The following is a 24,904-nucleotide window of genomic DNA, read 5'->3' on the forward strand; positions in this document are numbered from 1 at the left end:
GTGGCATGACATATTTAAAGTGATGAAAGGGAAGAACCTACAACCAAGATTACTCTATCCTGCAAGGATCTCATTCAGATTTGACAGAGAAATCAAAAGTTTTACAGACAAGCAAAAGCTAAGAGAATTCAGCACCATCAAACCAGCTCTACAACAAATGCTAAAGGAACATCTCTAAGTAGGAAACATAACAGAAGAAAAGGACCTACAAAAACAAACCCATAATAATTAAGAAAATGGTAATAGGAACATACATATTGATAATTACCTTAAATGTGAATGGATTAAATGCTCCCACCAAAAGACAGGCTTGCTGAATGGATACAAAAACAAGAGCCCTATATATGCTGTCTACAAGAGACCAAGTTCAGACCTAGGGACACATACAGACTGAAAGTGAGGGGATAGAAAAAGATATTCCATGCAAATGGAAATCAAAAAAAAAGCTGAAGTAGCAGTACTCATATCAGATAAAATAGACTTTAAAATAAACAATGTTACAAGAGACAAGAAAGGACACTACATAATGATCAAGGGATCAATCCAAGAAGAAGATATAACAATTATAACTATATATGTACCCAACATAGGAGCACCTCAATACATAAGGCAACTGCTAACAGCTATAAAAGAGGAAATTGACAGTAACACAATAATAGTGGAGGACTTTAACACCTCACCTACACCAATTGACAGATCATCCAAACAGAAAATTAATAAGGAAACACAAGCTTTAAATGACACAATAGACCAGATAGATTTAATCGATATTTATAGGACATTCCATCCAAGATCCATCCATCCAAGATGGATTCCACCCATCCAGATTACACTTTCTTCTGAAGTGCGCATGGAACATTCTCCAGGATAGATCGCATCTTGGGTCACAAATCAAGCCTCAGTAAATTTAAGAAAACTGAAATCATATCAAGCATCTTTTCTGACCACAACGCTATGAGACTAGATATCAATTACAGGGGAAAAAAATGTAAAAAACACAAACACATAGAGGCTAAACAATACGTTACTAAATAACCAAGAGATCACTGAAGAAATCAAAAAATACCTAGAGACAAATGACAACGAAAACACGATGATCCAAAACCTATGGGATGCAGCAAAAGCAGTTCTAAGAGGCAAGTTTATAGCAATACAAGCTTATCTCAAGAAACAAGAAAAATCTCAAATAAACAATTTACCCTTACACCTAAAGGAACTAAAGAAAGAAGAAAAAACAAAACCCAAAGTTAGTAGAAGGAAAGAAATCATAAAGATCAGAGCAGAAATAAATGAAATAGAAACAAAGAAAACAGTAGCAAAGATCAATAAAACTAAAAGCTGGTTCCTTGAGAAGATAAACAAAATTGATAAACCATTAGCCAGACTCGTCAAGAAAAAGAGGGAGAGGACTCAAATCAATAAAATTAGAAATGAAAAAGGAGAAGTTACAACGGACACAACAGAAATACAAAGCATCATAAGAGACCACTACAAGCAACTCTATGCCAATAAAATGGACAACCTGGGGCTTCCCTGGTGGCACAGTGGTTGAGAGTCCGCCTGCCGATGCAGGGGACATGGGTTCATGCCCCAGTCCAGGAAGATCCCACATGCCGCGAAGCATGGCCACTGAACCTGCACGTCCGGAGCCTGTGCCCCACAACAAGAGAGGCCACAACAGTGAGAGGCCCACGTACTGCAAAAAAAAAAAAAAAAAAGGACAACCTGGAAGAAATGGACAAATGCTTAGAAAGGTATAACCTTCCAAGACTGAACCAGGAAGAAACAGAAAATATGAACAGACCAATCACAAGTAAAGAAATTGAAACTGTGATTAAAAATCTTCCAACAAACAAAGTCCAGGACCAGATGGCTTCACAGGTGAATCCTATCAAACATTTAGAGAAGAGCTAACATCTATCCTTCTCAAATTCTTCCAAAAAACTGCAGAGGAAAGGAACACTCCCAAACTCATTCTGTGAGGTCACCATCATCCTGATACCAAAACCAGACAACGGTACTACAAAAAAAGAAAATTACAGACAATATCACTGATGAATACAGATGCAAAAATCCTCAACAAAACACTAGCAAACAGAATCCAACAACACATTAAAAGGATCATACACCATGTTCAAGTGGGATTTATCCCAGGGATGCAACGATTCTTCAATATACGCAAATCAATCAATGTGATACACCATATTAACAAATTGAAGAATAAAAACCATATGAAAAAAAATTTAACTGTGACAAATACCTGATAACTGTGGCAAAAGGAGAAGGTACTGAGTCGTGTATAAGTTTATTTTGCTTTAGGGGCTTCCCTGGTGGCGCAGTGGTTGAGAGTCTGCCTGCCGATGCAGGGGACATGCGTTCGTGGCCCGGTCCGGGAAGATCCCACATGCCGTGGAGCGGCTGGGCCCGTGAGCCATGGCCGCTGAGCCTGCGCGTCCGGAGCCTGTGCTCCACAACGGCAGAGGCCACAACAGTGAGAGGCCCGCGTACCGCAAAAAAAAAAAAAAAAAAGTTTATTTTGCTTTAAAAAGTTGACACAATTCAAGTAACATATAGAAATACTGCTTTGTTCACATCACTTGTTTCCCTGTTTCAATAAAACTTCTGTTTCTAAATGGAAAAAAAAATTTACCTGTGTCTATTCAATTTTGTTTAGAGATATTTTGGTTAAAAGACTCATAATGAGAAACCAAGAGAAATGGCCTTCACTGATTCAACACTGACTTTTGTTGTTGAAGTCCACATAACTGCTAACTTGGTGCTATTTTTAGAACTAAATGAGGCCCTTCTCTTTCTGCAGTACACCAGTGTACTTAGTGTACCTTCAGAGTAGCAGAGGAACATCTCTTTTCCATAAGCCTTTCTTTTGAAGACCTTTGTAGTTCTACAATACAAAGTGTGAATGCCAGGCTGTCTGAATATGATTGAAGGGAGAAAGAAATAAAAATTCCTCCTCCCCAGATGGTTCAGTATAACACCATTCCTGGTAAAAATTCTCCTTTCTCCTCTATCATAAATAGAGACCACTGTTAGCTATGAGTATCGAGTTGCTAGAGGAGACCTACATGCCTCATTTGGGTTAAAGGCATCCTGGCCACATCATCTTCCCACTAACCCAGGTTTCTAAGCACAGAAGAACAGGAGATAGCTCACTACCAATTTAAATGCATAATTTCAGAGAATCTTAAAACTGGAAGAAACTTTAAAATTCAACTAGGGCAATTTCCTCACTTCATTACAAATACACTGTGAGGCTTAGATGAGATGTATGAATCACTCAGGGCCTGCCTCAGGGTAGGCATATAACAAATGTTAGTCTGCTACTCCTGAAAGTTCTCTGGGCCTTTATTCTAGGCAATGAGACAGGAGTTTCTGCACTCAGCCCCAGAAATACTTTTTCAAAAGCTTTGGGTGTGATGCCCTGTTTTTAAGCTTATATTCAGTCCTTGTGGATTTTTCTATTTTCATTCCAATAATCAATTGCTCTTATGGTAAGCAACTTAGTAAAACCAACTATTACATTTTATAACTACTAAAAAGAGCAGTCAAATAAAGAGAAAGTAATTCTTAACCTAGAGTATCTTCTATTATTATTATTGTTACTGTTATATTATTAATTACTACTATTATAACACTGGACATGACGTAGGATACAGAATAAGCATAAGACATGGTGTTTGCTTTGATACGTTGTTCTCATAAGAAATAAAGATCAGGAAATAATGTACTACCAATTTAAATGCACAATTTTGAATCCTAAAACTAGAACAAATTTAAAAATTTCAACTAGGGGGGAATAAGAAATTTCAACTAGGGCAATTCTCTTCCTTCATCACAGATAAGTGGTGAAGCTTAAATGAGATGTGTGAATCACCTGTTTCTTTTTAATAACACTTTTAAAAAACAGTCAAACACCTTTAAAGACATTATTTTGTAATAATTATATTATCTCCATCGTGGTGTAGGGGAAATGTGAATCCATTGACTAGAATATAGGGGTAGGCAAACTTCCTATAAAAGGCAGAATAGTAAATATTTTAGGCTTTGCACGCCATATACAGTGTCTGTTACATTTTCTTTTTCTTTTTTTAATGACCTTTTACAAATATAAAAATCTTCCTCTTCTCACTGGCCATACAAAAGCAGATGGGCCAGATTTGCCCTGTGCAAGCTGTGGTTTGCCGACCCCTGGACTAGATAATAAAATTAAAGTCATAAGAGATAATGTATTAAATCAATTTATAAAACTGATAAAATCAGAAACAGGATTTAAATACTCATACTTCCTTCAGTATACCATTCTACATCTATGAAACATCTCTAGCTTACCTGAAATTCATCGAAACATAAAAGACTTGCTTCTTCACTGATTTCTTCAGCTATAGGAGCTATTGGATCGTATGATTTAGCCATGAATCCTGGTTTCCTTTTTGGCAAACTCTGTTTAAGGCGGTGTATTCCTTAAATGGATGAAGTTAAACACAAATCAAATATTGTATTAACAGTACATTTTAGATAACTAAAACATATTTTTTAAATCTCTAAATGAAACAGAGTGTGAACATAAAAATGAAGTTTAAATTTCACATACAAACAAATATGATTATTGAGGTTGGTTGCAGTTTCTCCACCTCAAATAAGTTGTTCACGTATTACTATATTCCCATGGTTGTAAGAACACTTTGTGGTCATTCCATCTCCACTCTTCAATCACTTCAGAGATGACAAAGTGATAGAATAGATGATCAGATTGTGACTGATGGATCAACACACAGATCTTAGCCCTGAGGATTTCAGAGATGCAGGCAAAGGAGGTGATCCTGCCCTCTATGTCTAGCATATCTAATCAGGATGTTCCCTTGTTTCCGGCCAGTCCCACTTCGTTCACTCTATGTTACTAAATGCTGAAAGTATTCTAAGAAAAGTACAATATTCCTGCCCTGAGAAGGTTACAGTATAGTAGTAAACAAATAATGCAAAGATGAAATAACATACCCTTGACAAAGAAATAAAGCATACATACAAGAACAAACTGAATGCCTACATGCTAAGGTGACACAGAGGAAAAGGCCTAATCAAGAATAACTTTGTGAAACAGGTGAGGCTTAAAGATTTCTTATTGATCCTTAGTAGAAAGAGAAAATGCCTGACCTTCATAGAGTAACCTCTGTTCTCTGATTTGGAAGTAATGAATTTGTCTCTAGGACCAACTCTGGACACATTACTAATTGCTTCAATATAGCACAAAACAAATGAAACCAAATAAAATCTTACTTTTAGCAAAAATCTAATTTTTTAAAAGATTAAGAACTTTAAGATGAGGAAAATTATCTTGTAATGTTTGTCCATTTAAATCACTTCTTTCAGATCATTAACTTACTTTTGTGAACATCTAGCATGAAACCATGAAAATGAACCCGTTTTTTCCTCTTCATTTCCACATAAGCATAAAACATGTCCATCACCATTGTTTTCCCTGTACCTTAAAAAAAAAAAAAACTATTAAACAGTATGTACTGATTGTTCTAATGATTGTTCATTAGCTTTGGGATAATGAAACCACACTCTGCTACTGGAAAGCTTAAGACTATGTTAACTTTTTTAAAAGCAGTGTTTATGTCTTATGCTAAACTACCTAAAAATAAAATGTTGGTATTATTCTTTTCTGTTAAAATCCTGTTTTTAAGAAATACAACATTTAGTTAGCACTCCAGGGAGTATTTCCTCCAGAGAACTATGCTTTTAAACTGGCAAGATTTACAGATTATTCATTCTTCAGTTTCTCTTCCAAAAGGCACAGTATAAATAAAATAACTTTAATTAATTAATTATTTATTGGGCCATTACAAAGGATGAGGAACTGTCTTAGGCACTATAGGAAAATTTACCAGTGAAAAATAAGAAAATACAGATTAGCACCTAACATAAACACTGAAAATAAATAATAGATGTTAGAGCTGGAGAATTGCCAATTATAACACTTCTTTTTTAAAAAAATTTATTTCTTTGTTTATTTATTTTTGGCTGCATTGGGTCTTCGTTGCTGAGCGCAGGCTTTCTCCAGTTGTGGTGAGCGAGGGCTACTCTTCCTTGCAGTGCACGGGCTTCTCATTGCGGTGGCTTCTCTTGTCGTGGAGCACGGGCTCTAGGTGCGTGGGCTTCAGTAGTTGTGGCACGCAGGCTCAGTAGTTGTGGCTCACAGGCTCTAGAGTACAGGCTCAGTAGTTGTGGCGCACGGGCTTAGTTGCTCCATGGCTTGTGGGAGCTTCCTCCACCAGGGCTCAAACCTGTGTCACCTGCACTGGCAGGGGGATTCTTAACCACTGTGCCACCAGGGAAGTCCTATAACACTTTTTTAAAAAGCTGAGAATATTGGCTTTCAAAATGAGGCTTACTTGAAGAAATTCAGATACAGTTAACCCTTATAATTAAATTATCTAATTTTCAGCACTCAAACTGTTAATCACTACGATCACATTAGTAATTGAAGAGTCAACAGCCTGAGCATTTCACAAGGCATGCACAGGAAGCCTATTCCCTCACAGAAAGCCCAGAGCTTTGGGGACACTGACAGTGGTCAAGTTTGGTTCACACCCAGCATTCCCCAGCAGGCAGGCCAGGGGATGCTGGTCTTGTCTCTCATCCTCACTGCTTCCTCCACCACCACCTTACCAAAGCGTCCAGGCTCTCCTTGCAGGAGCTGCAATTATACTAACTTCAAAGGCAGCTCAGGAAGCAAGATTTGAGTCTTAAATCTGTTGAGCTTTCCTCCATTCCATAAGATGACTTTGGGCCATGCCATTTGAATTGTCAGAAAGTTTTTTGTATATGAAAATACAATTCACAGGACTTCCCTGGTGGCTAAGACTCTGCGCTCCCAATGCTAGGGGCCTGGGTTTGATCCCTGGTCAGGGAACTAGATTCCGCATGCAGGCTGCAATGCAGACCCAGCAAGCCAAATAAATAAATAAATAAAATTTTTTAAAAAAGAAAATACAATTCACCAGACAGATTTTTAATGAGAAGACCGCTTAGACTGAAAAGTAATTTTTTGCAAAAATATTCGGTACAAGTCTCTTGATATAGTGAGTGGCAGCAAATTTTATATCATTACATTTACACAAAGAAGTGAATTAATAAAGTTTCAAATTCTGCTGCATGAAGCATAGTATACTTATAGATCCAGAAAAGAAGTCATGAATTATCTAACAAAAAATGTGAACAATATATATTTGAACATAATCATTGTGCTCTTCTTCAAAAATGTGCTTAAAATGTAACAAAACCATCATATAAAAAGTTTCTGAAAATAAAAGCAAAAAGAAGAAATCATAAAGGAAAAAACTGATAAACTAGAATATGTAAAATTCAAACTTCTGAATATCAAAATCACCATAAATAAAATATTTTTATTTATTTAATCAACATATTTTCATTGAATGCCTACCATGTGTGAGGCCCTATTCTAGGTGCTTATTAGGAAATGGCAGTGAACAAAACTAACAAAAATTCCTGTCCTCATGGAACTTGGCAGTTTAACATTATATATCTTTATATCTTTTCCTCATACACTGTTGGTGGGAATGTAAATTGGTGCAGCCGCTATTGAAAACTGTATGGCAGTTCCTCAAAAAATTAAACACAGAATGACCATATGACCCAGCAATTCCACTCTTGGGTATATATCTGGAAACAATGAAAATACCAACTTGAAAAGATACATGCATCCCAATGTTCACAGCAGCACTATTTACAATAGCCAAGACGTGGAAGCAACCCAAGTGCCCATCAACAGACAACTGGATTAAGAAGATGAGCCCTATGTCACTCCAACTTTTAGCTTGGAGGCACCTTCCAGATTGCTGCACAGAGAAGGTGAATCCAAGTTAAACACCCAGGTCTGAGTGAGTTGAGTTAAGAGAGATCAGGATTATGGGAGTCCAAAATGCAGGTGAAATTTGCAAGGCAAAGTGCCAGAGAGGAGGAAGCTATATAATGAAGGAGCTCCAGAAACCAACAGGTGGACACTCTTGAGTCTTTGGCTGAATAATAGCTGCTCATGCGTAGGGTGATACTTCATGATGTGAGGCAAGGGAAGCTGTGTTATGAACCCCTAGGAAACTGAGTGATAAACAATTTCCAGAGATGTTGATACATACAACAACTTGAATGACTCTCCAATGAATTACACTGAGTGGAAAAAAAAAGCCAATCTTAAGAAGTTACATACTTTTTCATTTATATAACATTTTTGAAATGACAGAATTTTAGAAATGGAGGACAGATTAGTGACTGCCAGGATGTAGAAATGGAGGGTGGATATGTATGGTTATAAAATTATGGGCAATACAAGGGATTCTTGTGGTGATACAGTTGTTCAGTATCTTGACTGTGGTGATGGATATATGAACCTACAGAGGTGATAAAGTGTATAGAACTAAATACACACATAAATGAGTATGGCACAGCTGATGTGAAACTCGTGGATACAGAGTGCTGACTGTATTCCTTGTACTAGGCCATTTTATATAAGGGACCTGAATATCACCAAATTTTGATATCCTTGGGGACCCCTAGAATCAATCCCTGTGGATACCAAGGGATGACTATACAAGTAAAACTGGAGAAATCTGAACAGGATTGGTGAATTGTATCAATGTCAATACCTGGTTGTGATATTTTTACTATAGTTTTGCAAAATGTTGCCTTAGAGAGGAAATGAGTGTATACAGATCTCTCTGAATTACTTCTTATAACTGTATGTGAATCTGTAATTATCTCAATGAAATTTTCAATTAGAAAAATACTTCAAAGGAATCAAAGTGGCATGCAAGTAACTTATTTAACTCCCTGTCAACATAAAATTCAACATATAAAAATTATATAATCTCACAACGTTTGAAAAAAATTTTGACAAAATTCAACACACATACATGATAAAAACTCTCAGCAAACTAGGAAACAAAGCAGACTTCCTCGACCTCATAAAGGACAAATACCAAAAAACCTACACTGAAAAGATGCTCAATAATACCAATTATTTGAAAAATGCAAAACAAAACTACAATGAGATACCACTTCACATCCATTAGGATAACTATTATGAAAACAACAAACAGAAAAATAATGTATTGATAAGGGTGTGGAAAGTGGGGACCCTTGTATATTAATGGTGGGAATGTAAAATTGTGCAGTTGCTATGGAAAACAGTATGGCAGTTCCTCAAAAAATTAAACATAGAATGACCATATGACCCAGCAATTCCACTTCTGGATATACACAAAAGAATTGAAAGCTGGGATTCAAACAAATATTTGTTCATCAATGTTTATAGCAGCATTATTCACGGAAGTCAGAAGATGGAAACAACCCAAACATCCATTGACAGATGAAGGGATAAACAAAATTGGTATATACAATATAATGGAATATTATTCAGCCTTAAAAAAGAATGAAAAAAAAAAGAAAAGAAAAGAATGAAATTCTGACATAGTATCTTGAAGATACCATGCTAGGTGAAATAAGCCAGAAACAAAAGGATAAATATTATATGATCCCACTTACATGAGGTCCCTAGAGTTGTCAAATTCATAGAGACAAAAGTAGAACAGTGGTTGCCAGGGACTGGGAAGGAGGGGGTTATAGAATGGGTGTTATTGTTTAATAGGTACAGAGTTTCAGTTTGGGAAGATAAAAATGTTCTGGAGATGAATAGTGGTGACGTTTCCATAACAATATCAATGTACTTAATGCCACTGGACTGTACAGTTAAAATGATAAATTTTATATTATATATATGTTGCCACAATAAAAAAAACTAATACATTAAACACACACACACACACACACACACACACACACACACACACACACCCTACAGTTAACATCATATTTAACTAGGGAAGACTGAACACTTCTCCCCTAAAATCTGACACAAGGCAAGGACATCCACTCTCAGGACTTCTGTTCAACATTGTACTGCATCCTAGCTATGCAATGAGGCAAGAAAAAGAACTAGAAGGCATAGAAATTGTAAAGGAAAAAGTTAAATTGTCTTTATTCACAGATATGATTACGTTCACAAAAAATCCTGAAGAAGCTACCAAATAACCAGGAGTTATAAGAGTTAATAATTGAATTTAGAAAAGTCATCCAAAAAATCAATTGATTCTATACACTAGCAGTGATCAACTGGAAATTTAAATGTTAACATACAATACCATTTGCAATAAAATACACGGGAATAAATTTATCAAAAAATATGGCAAACCTCTGCACTACAAACTACAAAACACCACTGAGAGAAATTAAAGAAGATACTTTAGGGACTTCCCTGGTGGCGCAGTGGTTAAGAATCTGCCTGCTAACGCAGGGGACACGGGTTCGAGCCCTGGTCCGGGAAGATCCCACATGCCGCGGAGCAACTAAGCCCGTGTGCCACAACTGTTGAGCCTGTGCTCTAGAGCCCGTGAGCCACAACTACTGAAGCCCACATGCCTAGAGCCCGTGCTCCGCAACAAGAGAAGCCACCGCAATGAGAAGCCCGCGTACTGCAGCGAAGAGTTGCCCCCACTCGCCGCAACTAGAGAAAGCCCGTGTGCAGCAACGGAGACCCAACGCAGCCAAAAATAAATAAATAAATAAGATATTTTAAAATGAAGAAATATACCATGCTCATAGATTGGAATACTCAATATCTTAAGTTATCAATTCTCTGTAGACATTGCTCTATAGCTTCAATATAATCCCAATCAAAATCCCCAGATTTTTTTTAAAGAAATGAACAAGCTTATTCTAAAATGAACATGGAAATGCAAAGGCCACAGAATTGCCAAAATAATCTTGAAATAGACAAAGTTGGAGGACTCACATCACACCACAGAGATGGATCAGCAAAATCCAAGTTGTAGGAAATCTTACAGGACAAAGATGTTTATAAGTATGTATGTATATATATGTGTGTGGTGTGCACACACCCAAGCATATACTACCTCAGGATGTAACATATATTACTTACTGTGAGTCATGTTTAAAAATGTTTCAAAGCCATTGCCACAGTTTGTAAGCTTTGGGTGAGCAAAGGCTGTGTCTGCTCTTATTCACCATTACGTTTCCAGAAACAACAGACTGCCTGGCACAAGGCAAGTGCTCAACAAGCATTTGTCAAGTGACTGGAAGAATGAGGACAGATGTTGGAAAAAAGGAGAGAAGAAACCAGCACTAAATTTCACCTGCTTCATAATTTTTCTTTGGTCTCTACAGAATCCTAAATAAAACCTTGTAATTTTCTCAGGATAAGATTCTTACTAGGGGAGTCATTTATAAAACGTAAAAATCTTTTAAATTCTAACTTTTAAGCCTATAGTTGGGAAGCCAAAAAATGACTACTCGAGAGCCCCCTCTAGTGGTGCCCTTTTCACAGCTGACCTCCTGCAGAAGGAGCTGTAAGTGGTATCCTCCACCACTGCCTCCCACCCAAGAAGAATTTTGCTTTCCAACCCCTAACCTTAAAAACAGTCTAGCTTTCCACTGGTGAAATTATCAATGTGGAACAGGTAAGGTTAAACCAGGAGACAGCAAAAAAGGGACTGACAAACAAAAATGTACTTATTCTCTTCTAATGTACGGAAGAAATCACTAACCCTGCCATAACCACTCATTCTGCTAGTTTAGAGCTGAAACCTTGTTGTAAGAAAGCCAGCTGTAGGGTAAGAATGAAGCCACAAAATATTACTACTGAAGCTTTTGACTTCTGCATGAGATATGGTAAGCATTTTATTAATGAAAACATTTCAAGATTGAACCATGATGATATCAATGCTCCTGCGGTTCCTGTATTGAGGGTCCATCTGAGTCAATCATCTCAACATACCCATGAAGACAGAGTAGAGTGAAGTGGGCATGACAGAGTCCAAGCCAAGGGCAGGAATAAGGAGAGGGAAAGGGATGCTATGAAACAGACATCTCTTTTCCACCAAGTCTCTTTAAAATTTAATATCTGTTTCCCAAGTCTAAAAAAGAAAAATAATAAAGAATAAGAGCTTGTAAAGGCATTCCGAGGCTATTCTCCCAGCCAGCGAGCCCCCCCAAAATGAGAATCTGACCTATCTTTTATTACCTATTTTGTAAGTATTCTAAACTAAACTGAGTATGGCCACCAAAATGTTCATCTCACATCCTATTTCAGAATTCCTTTCTCTTCCCCTCTCTACATTATGAAGATGTTCCTAGCCAAAGATTGCCACACACCCAGCCTATGTGAATATCCCATGTTACACATCTTTTCTAATCCCTTCAAACATTCAGATAAATTACATTTATTGTACCTCCTTCAATTCGTTAGAATACGGCTGTATTTTCCAAACTAAAAATCCAGCAACTTTCATAGTTGTTGTTTTTATTTTTTTTAAGTCCTTTTGTAGAAGTGGAAACAGTTGTGCCTTACTAACCATCTCCATTTATGGTTAAGTGGTTAAGGTAACAAGAGAAACAAAGATGCAGATTTTAGCAATGACAGAACATGAAAGTGAAGGTATAGGAAGTAAACGTTCTCCAAAGAGGCAAAAAATAAGAGATGACAACAGAATGAGATCTGCTAGCGGTGCCCAAAGGTGCAGACACACAAAACTGCTCAAGTACCTGGTATAAATTAGATTCTAAATAAGAAGCATACATTGGTCTCAAAAATACCAATCAGCCAATGAACTAAGAAAAAGAATAGTTTGAGCTTCTTTCACATTTTTAAAATCTGCAAGTTTGAAGAATCTCTATCATTCACTTTTTAAATACTAATTCCCTTTTTATTAGATTTGCTAAATCTATAAATGTAAAACAGGCATTTAGAGGCATTAGTAAACAAATCAGAAGAAGAGGGAGGACCCAGAAAAGAACATTTTGATCTTTAAGGCAGTATAACTACTTATTCAACTTCTATTATTTTTCTTACCCTAAAATTCTTATTAAGATAACGAACCTCTGCCACCACTTCCTCACAATGCAAATTTGTTAATCTCGTTACATTAAATGTGCATTTTGAGTATGTAAAGAACTGAAGGACAAGCCATAAGGTCACAGGAAGGAGGAGCCACCTTCATGACATCAGTGAAGGTGGGTAACCAGGGAGAGGTTTAAAACTGGAGAAAAAGATTTGATTGAAGGAAATAGAAACCAGAAACAGACAACTTCAGCAAGAATGAAGTCAGGGAAGAAGAAAGACATTAACTGATTAGGAAAATCCAGAAAGTAAGTGACAGCTCATAAGGTTTCCAAGAAAATGTGAGTCTTTGTGCCAGTGCATGACCAAGGAAATGTTACCACTCATACGTTAAGAACATCTACTCAGGGACTTCCCTGGTGGCGCAGTGGTTAATAAACCGCCTGCCAATGCAGGGGACACGGGTTCGAGTCCTGGTCCGGGAAGATCCCACGTGCCTCGGAGCAACTAAGCCCGTGCGCCACAACTACTGGGCCTGCACTCTAGAGCCCGCGAGCCACATCTACTGAGCCCAAGCACCACAACTACTGAAGCCCATGCGCCTAGAGCCCGTGCTCCTCAACAAGAGAAGCCACTGCAATGAGAAGCCTGTGCACCGCAACGAAGAGTAGCCCCTGCTCGCCGCAACTAGAGATAGTCTGCGCACAGCAACGAAGACCCAACGCAGCCAAAATAAGTAAGTAAATAAATTTATTTTTTAAAAAAAGTAAAAACAAACAGCTTATTTTTTTTAAGTTATTAACCTGAGTCAAATAGCACTGAGCAATGAGGTTCTGGTTTATCTAATAACCTATCTGGAAATGACTTCCTTCCCTGAGATCAACTGACTTTATACATTAAATAATGTTTGCACCCTAACATGCTAACTAATCCTGCCTTCAACTGCAGTCACCCTATGAGAAATAAAAGTAAAAACTAAGATAACTGCACTCCTCTCCTCTCTCCTATTTTACCTCACCTCATCCTGTTCCTGCTGGTAGTGTACTGAGGGATAGAAATGGAAGTTATCCCTGAGTGAAAGCTGGGAAACTTTTTGTTTGGACCACTTAAAACTTATTTTAACACACTTACCAACATCTCCATAAACATACAGGCCCCTTGGAGGTTTGCTCCTTGAAAAAAGCTGCAAATTAAGAAGAAATTATAAATCTCCAACGTGGAAATAATCGAATACCATCATATACATAGTGTTCCTAACCGTGCTATATATACAGGACTGAAATGGGCTACTGTACACAATAAGTACAAAAAACTTGATATAAAAGGCTATGAAGCCCCACTTAGGTTTTAATATAGGAGGCAAGAATCATAATAGCTCAGAGCAAGGCTCTGAAGTCACACAACTTAAGTTTACATCCACTTCACAATTTACTAACCATGTAATCTTCCCCCTCTTTCCCAAATGGGCTCCCCAAACAATGACAGCCTAGCTCATTCCCAGCAAACAAGAGATCAGAAGACTTTTTCTGAAGAAAGTGAATGGTTTCCAGAAATAAAGGCCCAAAGGCACCTAGTGTGGGTTTCTCCCAAAGAAAGAACTGGGTCTCTATCAGATCACCTTACAGTAAAGCATACTAGTCAACAAACCTCTTAAGATGGAGCCTTCAATTAGTTCATTAGTATCTGAAAAGACTCTAAAACGAATTGACAGCCAAGAATCAACAGAAATTTGAAAAAAAAACAGAAAAACTCCCATTATGAAAGTTGGAGACCACAGCAAATATACAGGGGGCAAAAAACTCCAAGGAAACAGAGACTACACAGACAGCAAAAGGAAACTTTGAAATAAAACTGTAACCAATATAATTAATATGCTGAGGAAAATAAAAGAAGTTATTAAAACTATAAAGCAGGAACAAAATGCAATTTTTAAAAGGAATATTAAGAACAAAAGAGAGTACTTTGAAATTTAACATATGGTAGCAGAAACAAAATTCCAGAAAAGGGATTAGAAGATAAGCTTGAGGAAATGTTAAAGAAATACAACAAATAAACAATGAAAGATGGAAAATATAAGAAAATTACAGGATTAATTCAGGAGGTCCAATATCTGACCAAAAGGAATTCCAGAAAGAGAAAAAAGAGAGGAAGAAATTACCTAAGATTTTTCTCAGATCTGAAGGACGAAATTTCAAGATTGGGAGGACAGATTATATAAGTGTCCAACACAATGAGGGAAATAAGACCCATACCAAGTCATAATCCTGAAATTTCAGACACCAGGGATATAAAGGAAATCCTACAAACGTCCAAGGTAGCAGTGGGGTGGGCGTTCAGGGGGAAAGGTGGTGGGGAGCGGGTGGCTGGAGACAGGTCACAAACAACCGATAAAAACTTGAATAAAGTTTGAGGGGCAGTGATTTCCAATCTAATCCATCCAATCTATCCATCAAGTGTGAAAATGGGAAACTGACATTCTAGACACCTGTGCAAAAACCAAGGTGAGCCAGAGCTGAGAGAGTTCAGAAAGGGTAAAGGCAGAAAGAAGCGAAGGTTATGCCCCTTAGCACCAACCAGAGCAGTCAATATTTTGACAGAGAACATTTTCAAAAGCTAGACTTCAGGATCCACTACCTAATGCTTTTGTTTTTTAATCTGTGGATTCACTCCAGCATGCCTCAGAAACCTCTCTCGCTTTCCTGTCCCTCAGCTTTCTCTATAAATCCAGCCTCTGACTCTAGCACGCCCCTTCCAAAAGAACCTTCACCATGGTTTAGGCAAAAGGATCTTCTTTGCTTTGATTCTGCCAGGTGGATATGCCTTCCCTGTGTTCCTCTGCACATTAACTCTCGATCTATTCTTAAATCTCAACTGAAAACAGATGCCACTCCTGCCAAACCTCTTAATTTGTCTTGGTGTAATATCTTATGTGAACCATTCTTGTACATTGGTTATTCTATTTTCAATTTGCCAGAAAAAAAGCATCATGCTCCTCAATAATTTTAGAACAGCTTCAAATTAGAAAACTTATATACAACATAATAATCTCTAAATATATTCTATGTATTAGAAATCTTTTGAAAGCAACTTTTTGCATAAGGTAACTGGAAATGTTATAGCAATTCTTCACATCACATTTTGTAGAAACAGTCCGGGATCTAGTCATGATATAATCAACATATGCTGAACCAATGAAGTTCAAGCCAAAAATTTAACAAAGGTGGGGGAAAAAGATGACATGGGAAGAGCTCAATGCTGCTAAAAAAAAAAAAAAAAAAAAAATCACTTGGGCCTATCTTCTGTTTTACCCAAACTCAACGTATTTTTGAAAGAGCACTTTGCCAAATATTACAGTACATTATCTATTACATATATAATTTATATTATATTATATTTTATGGCAATATTTAGAAGATGATAAAGAGATATGGTTACAGAGTATCAAAGGAAAAGATTCTCAAACATCTGAGATCACAAATATCTCGTATGGCATAAATACTGTTTAAGAAGCAGATTTTACTCCAAATAAATTGATAAACACAATGGATAATCCTCTAACAATAAATGTTAGACATCATCTATCTAAACTATGTTATATACACACCAAGTATTTTCACTTGGAGAGGCAGGTTAGTTTTCTCCTCATAAAATTTCAGTCTTCCAAAAATTATTGAAATTATTTCAAAGGATTTAAAACTCTATATTTTAAGGGGAAAATCAGAGGATTGAATGGAGAACAGTAAGACTATTTAGAAGGCTGTAAAATGGATTCTAAAGAAGTTTTTTAATTCTTTATTCATAGTGGTCAATTCAGGGAGAGTTAGGTTCACACAGTTTTCTTCAAAATAACGACACAGGCACCCACATAATTTACATGCTCCTAATTTACATTTTCTCACAATTTACCCTATTTTTCAGGTCCATTAAATTTCCTTTCCCAATGTTTTAATTTCCTGTAATGTGCTCCTATGTCTCAGAGCACTCCACCCTGGCATAGTTCCTGGGTGCTGGGGTTCTACATGTGCTCCCATCCTCCACAAGCCTCCTTCATCCTGCTCTCTACCCTGGGGGCAACCTTGCTGGCTGGCTGCTAGCTGGGTTCAGTCCCTGGGAGGCACTACTTGCAGGAGATAGGAGGGAGGGGGTGGAGAGAAATCCGGGTCATTCTCTCCCGTTGCTTCCCTGCTTCAGTGCTGTGTCTCTAGCAGAGCTGCATCCCTCCATAATCATTAGGTCCTCATGCCACAGCTACAGCTCTCTGCAGGCTCCTCCTTCACTCCTCCATCCTTTGTTTGCTGCCTTAGGCCTGCCCTGCCCATGACTCTCTAAGTCATCTCTTGATTCAGTCTTTAAAGTGCTGTGAACAGTTTCCTGACAGCGCTCTGATACACGCCCAACGTCTAAAATACACCTACTTAACACTGACTAGACAAAGACTTGAAGATCTGAACATGAATAAGTTTCTCTAGTGACCGGTTGTAAGATTTGTCATGTTACTTATATCTTAGGGAATTTGTGAAGTAGGATGATGACACCTTCTCTAATGTGTTTTTGATAAGGATCCAGTGATACTGTATTACAGATTGTGCAGATGGTAAGCTTAAGGATGATGTTGGAAGACAGTGGAAAGCTATCACCTACCTCCACTAAGCATAAAAGATATAAGGAAAGAGTATTAGAGTTGAACTCAAAAGATCTGGGTACAAATTCTGGTTCGGCTACTTATTAGCTATGTGACTCTGGGTAAGCCACATCAACTCTACAACCAGCCATTTCCTTATCTGTTAGGTGCAGGACACGGCACTGGGGAGTTCCCACTCACTGCCCACCTCTGCACACCTAATCACAAGGCCCACTCACTCATGCTGAAGACTGTAAACTTCATGTACTGATACCTGCTTCTATCCAAACCTATGGACCACTAAGAAGAAACATCGCACCCTTTGACACACCCTTCTCAAAGATCTGAACAACATTAATGTACACTTAAGCTATTTTATATCTATACAAACGCTACCAAACAAATCAAGAATACATTCAAGAACATGGAGCACATTTTCAAATACTGTGCATATTCCAAGCCATACAGGAAACCTCAATAAACTCCAAAGAATCACTGTAGTCCAACCAAAATGGAATAAAATTAGAAATAAATGATGGAAGGATAGCTAAAAATAGAAAAATCTCATACTAAGATACTGACTTTCCCTCATATTCCCTCACGTCCACCCAGACTTCTGGGATTGCAATTTCACATAGGAAGTGGAAGGAGGTCCAACCCAATGCCTTCTGTTTTCTCTTTATAAAGATGTAGACATTTGCTGAAAGTGATAGGGGAAGTGTAGTTCAGCTTGAAGGGAGCTAAGAAGGCTCTAGAGAATCGTTACAGAGAAGAGTGAACTAACCAGCGAAACAGATTTGTTGACAAAATGGAGGGACACGCCTCAGGGCTTTCAGATTGTTCTCAACAATCTTCTATACCTGTGCAGTAGCCATGTCCTTTAGGTGAGAATGATCCCACTCCCAGCTCTATCCTCCACAACCGGATGAGGGGTTCAAGGGTGAGCTTATGACTAAGTTCAGTCAAGCAGAGTTCTGTTGTTCAACTCTAGGTGAAAGAGAAGCTCTAGTCTTCTGGGCAGTATGCTGTGTAGATGTGATGCTAGTTTGCTACTTTGAGATAAGCCAAGCTGAACACAAAGCCAAAATAATCAAGAGGACAAGATCAAGAAGATCTCCAAGTAAGTAATAGAGTCAGGGGCCTAATACACTGCACCTGAAGCATACTTATCCCTGGACTTCTACATGAGCCAATGATTACTTGTATTATTTAACCTAGTTTAGTTGGGTTTTCTGTTATTCGCAACTGAAAGCATTCTAACTGATGTCATAATATATTTTACTAGGCCATTTTAATGGTTTGATATAAGTATTTATAAAAGTATCTGAAAGTATCTATTCTCAAGAGAGAGCTATAGTAATCAAAACAGTATGGTACTGGTATTAAAACAGACACACAGATCAATGGAACAGAACAGAGAGCCCAGAAATAAATTCACACATATATGATTAATTAATTTATATCAAACGAGCCAAGGGTATACAAAGGAGCCAAGGGTATATAAAGGAGCCAAGATTCAAGGATAGTTTCTTCAATAAACGGTGTTGGGAAAACTGGACAGCCACATGAAAAAAAAAATGAAACTGGACCACTACTTATATCATACACAAAAACCAACTCAAAATGGATTATAGACTTGAACATAAGACCTGAAACCATAAAACTCCTAAAAGAAAACACAGGTGGTGAGCTGCTTGACACTGGTCTTAGCAATGACTTTTTGGATTTGATATCAAAAGCAAAGGCAACAAAAGCAAAAATAAACAAATGGGACTTTTATCAAACTAAAAAGCAAAAGAAACAATCAACAAAATGAAAAGGCAACCTACCAAATGAGAAAAAATATTTTCAAATCATATGTGATATTTTAGTATCTAAAATACACAAAGAACTCATACAACTCAACAGCAAGAAAATGATCCAATTAAAAGATGGTCAGAAAATCTGAACAGACATTCTTTCCAAAGAAGTCATACACATGGCTAAAAGGCATGTGAAAAGATGCTCAACATCACTAATCATCAGGAAATGAAATCAAAACCACAATGAGATATCATCTCACATCTGTTAGAATGGCTATTACCAAAAAAACAAGAAATAAGTGTTGGTGAGGATGCAGAGAAAGGGAACCCTCATGCACTGTTGGTAGGAATGTAAATTGGTGCAGCCACTATGGAAAACAGTATGGAGGTTCCTCAAAAAGTTAAAAATAGAGCTACCATATGATCTAGCAATTCCACTTCTGGAAATTTATCCAAATGAAAACACTAGCTCAAAAAGATATCTGCAACTCCTTTTTCATTGCAGCATCATTTACAATAGCCAAAACATGGAAACAACTTAAGTGTTATACACACACACAATGTAAATTATTCAACCATTAAAAAGGAAAGAAATCCACATTTGTGACAAATTGATGGACACTGAGGACATTATGCTATGAGAAATAAATCAGACAGAGAAAGACAGCGTATGAACTCACTTATATGTGGAATCTAAAAAAAAAACAAACTAAACTCCTAGTCAAGAGAGTATGTCAAGTTTAGGAGACTTATTATAATAAGTATTACAATACTATATACTAAATCAAAAGGGAGGATAATAAGAAAAGCAGCTATCAGAAAAATGTCTTTAAAATTTTTTTAAATGATATGAATAAATTGCCAATTGTCCAATAAGGAAATGTGCTGATGTCACAAGTGTTTGGGGTCCTAGTTGTTATGCATTTAGTGATGCACCCCAAACCACTAAATTTAGTAAAAATTTTATGATTTGAATTTTATATACATAAAAGTCCACTTCCACATAGAGAATCTTTTGAACGTGAGGACTACACTTTTTAAAGTAAATATCTAATAATTATTCTATCAAAATTTTATTAGACAAAGTCAAATGTAAAGCATGATTGCTGGATTCAAACACACACAGTTAAAAGTACATTTGGGGGACAACTGAAGAAATCTGAATATGGGCTTCATATTTAGGATTGCCAGATAAAATACAGGATGCCAGGTAAATTTGAATTTCACACTGATATCAAATAATTTTTTAGTGCATGTATGTCCTAAATATTGCATGGTACATATATACACTAAAAAACTATTCATTATTTATCTGAAATTCAGGTTTATCTGGACATCCTGTATTTTTGTTTGCTAAATCGGGTGGCCCTATTTTAGATATCATTACATCAATGTTAAGTTTCTTGGGTATGATAATGGTAATATAGTTATTCAGGAAAAGGTCCTTGTTAGGAGATACATAATGATGTTTTTAGAGGTCAAGTGTTATGATATTACAACTTACTTTCAGATGATTAAAGAAAAAATACTGAGAGAGAGAGAGAGAGAAAAAAAGAAAACAAATGTGGCAAAATGTTAACCATTAGTGGTTTTAAGTGTACTGTTGAAGTTTTTCAAAATAACAAGTTGTGAAAAACAAAACAAAATCACTGTATTACTTTTACTTTTGAACTAAGTCTAAAATTATTCTAAAATATCTACATATTTGCATTTTAGACAATTGCTTTCAAAACTATTCCTTTAACTTCTGCAAAGTAAACATTTGCCATCCATCATTCCAAATATTTTGATTTAATCATTCTAACTTTATCCTTTGTTCCTTATGATATTAAAATTCTAGCATTAAAAATAATCCCAGGTGGGCTTCCCTGGTGGCACAGTGGTTGAGAGTCTGCCTGCTGATGCAGGGGACACGAGTTCGTGCCCCGGTCTGGGAAGATCCCACATGCCGTGGAGCGGCTGGGCCCGCGAGCCATGGCCGCTGAGCCTGCGCGTCCGGAGCCTGTGCTCCGCAACGGGAGAGGCCACAACAGTGAGAGGCCCGTGTACCGCAAAAAAAAAAAAAAAAATCCAAGGTCATTCTCATCAAAGTTATAAATTAAAACAGCATGTCCTCCACCTTTCTGGGTTACTGTCTACCTGCTAGTCAAGTATAATTTCCATTAGGACAATTAGATAATAAGGGTGATGCTTTAAAATAAAGAGTTGGTTTCATTTGTTTAAAATGTAGGAATACTCCTTTTCCTGTTTCTCCCTATTCCCCTCACCATTCCATTACTAACTCCTAAAATGATAGACAGTGATTCCAGCTGGAATACTGAGCATAATTACATCTTTTAAAAACAAGCATTATATCATTCTCAACATAGACCACTGTTTAATAAAAGTAGATCACTTCAGGTTTCTAAGACGATCATTAAAGCTAAAGAACTGAACTATATGTTAGCACCCACAAATTCTCTTTAAATGAAAATCTTTTTTTAAATACCATCAGCTGATTTGCAAAAGAACCCTTGTAACCTAAAGTACACCAATTTGTTCCGTTTACTAGTATAATTAAGCCTTTTAAGTACCTAAATAATAAACAAGTGTGGGGGGCAGAGTTTAACCCTCTATAACTAGCATAAGAAATGGCTCAATTTCTGATTATAACAGAATTTGAAGATGCAAATGACTTTTTAATGTTGCATGCATTCAAGCAACAAGCATTTCTAAGTGCCTATGTGTGTCAGTGGGAGACAAATGACAGGAGGCAATTTCTCCAGCAAATCCTTCCAGTTCACTCACTCCTGATATTCGAATTCTGGACTAGCTTAGGTGAAGATAAGCTAGGTGTGACCTACTCCAGTCCACCACTTGTTCAGAGGGATATCCAGGACTTAAGCATAATTCTCAAACCTACCTGGAGTTTATCAAAAGAAGGATGTGGAAAATATTCCTCAGTCTGAACCTAGTTGAGGTTCTGAATTTGAGGGATTAAAGTGGCCTTCCAGGCTTCTCCTGGATTTTCAAAGAACTGACACTATGGAGGAAATGAGAACACAAACATGTCCACAGAGAAGCAAGTGAATATAAAAACTCACAGAGGGCTTCCCTGGTGGCGCAATGGTTAAGAATCCGCCTGCCAATGCAGAAGACACGGGTTTGAGCCCTGGTCTGGGAAGATCCCACATGCCGTGGAACAACTAAGCCCGTGCACCACAACTACTGAGCCTGCGCTCTAGAGCCCGCAAGCCACAACTACTGAGCCCATGTGCCAGAACTACTGAAGCCTATGTGCCTAGAGCCCATGCTCCGGAACAAGAGAAGCCACGACAATGAGAAGCCGACGCACCACAACGAAGAGTAGCCCCTGCTCACCGCAACTAGAGAAAGCCCGTGCACAGCAACGAGGACCCAATGCAACCAATAAATTAATTAATTAATTTTTTTTAAAAAACAAAAGAACTGTCAGAGACACCTATGCTCTCACACAGACATATGGATAGGCTCACAGCCACCAGGACAACTGCCTTCAGAGTCAGCAGAGAATTATTTTGTGAATCTTCAGTGATTGCTTTGTTATTCATTCAAAGCTTCAGGTTTTTTTCATTTATTCCAGAAACATGGCTTGAGCATTGATCACCTACTTTGTATCAGGCAGTGAGCTAAGTTCTGCAGACCTACAAGATCCAGAAAACAATGACATGGTATTTACTAAAGGAGCATGTGGTCACCAGGTGGGCCATGTGAGACGGGCTACAGTAAAAGGATGGGGGTACAGGCAGCCTTAACAAAGACCCAAAGGCAAGAGAAGGCCCCAGTCTTGTCTAACAATCTTCAAGTAGCTTGTCACAGCTGCTGCTTTTATTGTCAGCAGAAAACAAAGACAATGAGGCCAGCAAGAGACAGGGACCAGGCAGGCTCTCAAGGACCCTGTAGAACTTGCTAATGAGTTTGTACTTTCTCTAGAGGGCACTGAGAAGTCTTAAGCAGGAGAATGGTCCAATCAGATTATCCATTAGAAATATCATTATTGATACAGTGTGGAGAATGCATTGAATGGGAGGAAACTGGAGGAAAAGACAACACTACCTATTACCTGCTCTGCTGACAAGCCACCCTTGCCAGGTGGGAGTGTGGTTCACGGAGAAATACTTGTGGGGGCTTTTTGTGGTTCATCAGGGCAAAGGTAACTGAAGGCAGCTCTGTGGTGGTCTTCACTGCCACGAAGGGACTATGGATTACCTTGGAGCTATGCTTCACGCTTCTCCTGGAGAAGCTGTACATGGCTGTGGCAGTGTGGCCTGAAATGTGTGTTCAGTGTTCAGGTCCTAATATCTGCACATCTCCATTGAAGATGATGGCATGGATTGGAATTGCTCAGTTTTTCTTTATAGTTCTCTTGTTTCTAAATAGAGGTTTTCACTCAGTTAAAAACCAATTATAAGGACTTCCCTCGTAGTCCAGTGGGTAAGACTCCGTGCTCTGAATGCAGGGGGCCTGGGTTTGATCCCTGGTCCGGGAACTAGATCCCACATGTGTGCTGCAACTAAGAGTTCACATGCCACAACCAAAAAGTCCCCATGCCGCAACTGAAGATCCCACATGTTGCTACTAAGACCCGGTGCCGCCAAAATAAATAAATAAATATTTTTTTAAAAAAAGAAACTGTATAAAGCAAAATCAGAATTACTATTCAACTTAAAAAAACTAATTGAAGGCAAATATGTAACTCCTGAGAAGTTTAATATTGTTAAAAGACAATATAGCTTCTTAGAGTTATCCTTAAGAAATGCCAACTTCATAGAGAATCTTTAGGAACAGCAAATGTGGAGGCAACAGGTGAAGAACTCTGAGCTTCAGGCTTAAATAGATTTATGGAAAAACAACTGAAAAAAAAATCTAAATAATTTAGAACTAGATTAATTGACTGGTAACTTTATAAGGAGAATGAAATCACTAGAACAGAAATCAAAATCTACCACATCCTATGGCTTTTCCAAATAAAGCAATGCCCTTCACCAAAGGGTAGGCCTATATCTGAAAAGAGGTCTTTCCACTGCCCTTTACTCAGATTCTCACCTTTAGCAGCATGCTTTCCTCCCTACTTCTTCCTCCATGTCCTTGTTGCCAGTGGATCCAAGTGAACAAGCCTTAAAATAGAGACCTGTTCTCCTTCTTCATAAATATTTTCTGCCAAGGGATTTTTCTTGTCTCCTGTCTATCCATCCTGATTTTCCTCTCTTATGTGCTGGATTTCCCCCCACCATTCCCACATCCTGAAATGAATAAAGAATTAGCTTTAGGGTTGATTCAGTCTTCACACAAGCCTACTATTGAACATTCTGAATCTGAGAAGAAACTTGAGACCTTTTTTTTTTTTGTCTCTCTTCAAACGTAATTTTGATTTCTCAATTTTAGTTTCAAAAACTGCTGTTATTTAAGTGATATACTTTTGCACAAATGGAAGCTTTATAGAATAATAATTCTCAGAAATGTTTTATAAAGTTTATTTAAATATTAATCTTGAGTGCATTATTTACATTT

General features: G+C 37.6%; 1 protein-coding gene across 2 annotated transcripts in view; it reads right to left on the reverse strand.

Annotated features, from left to right (window-relative positions):
- AFG1L (AFG1 like ATPase) overlaps positions 1-24,904 on the reverse strand; it is a 194,553-nt gene that overhangs the window by 130,768 nt on the left and 38,881 nt on the right. For both annotated transcript variants that reach the window (XM_082856019.1, XM_082856020.1), the window contains exons 3-5: positions 14,084-14,135; positions 5,399-5,500; positions 4,348-4,478 (exon numbers count right to left, since the gene is read on the reverse strand). In XM_082856019.1, the coding sequence (XP_082712145.1) occupies positions 4,348-4,478; positions 5,399-5,500; positions 14,084-14,135 (285 nt within the window). The remainder of the gene's footprint in view (positions 1-4,347; positions 4,479-5,398; positions 5,501-14,083; positions 14,136-24,904) is intronic.

This window comes from Leucopleurus acutus (assembly GCF_964270905.1).
Source record: "Leucopleurus acutus genome assembly, chromosome: 15".
Taxonomy (NCBI): Eukaryota; Metazoa; Chordata; class Mammalia; order Artiodactyla; family Delphinidae; genus Leucopleurus; species Leucopleurus acutus.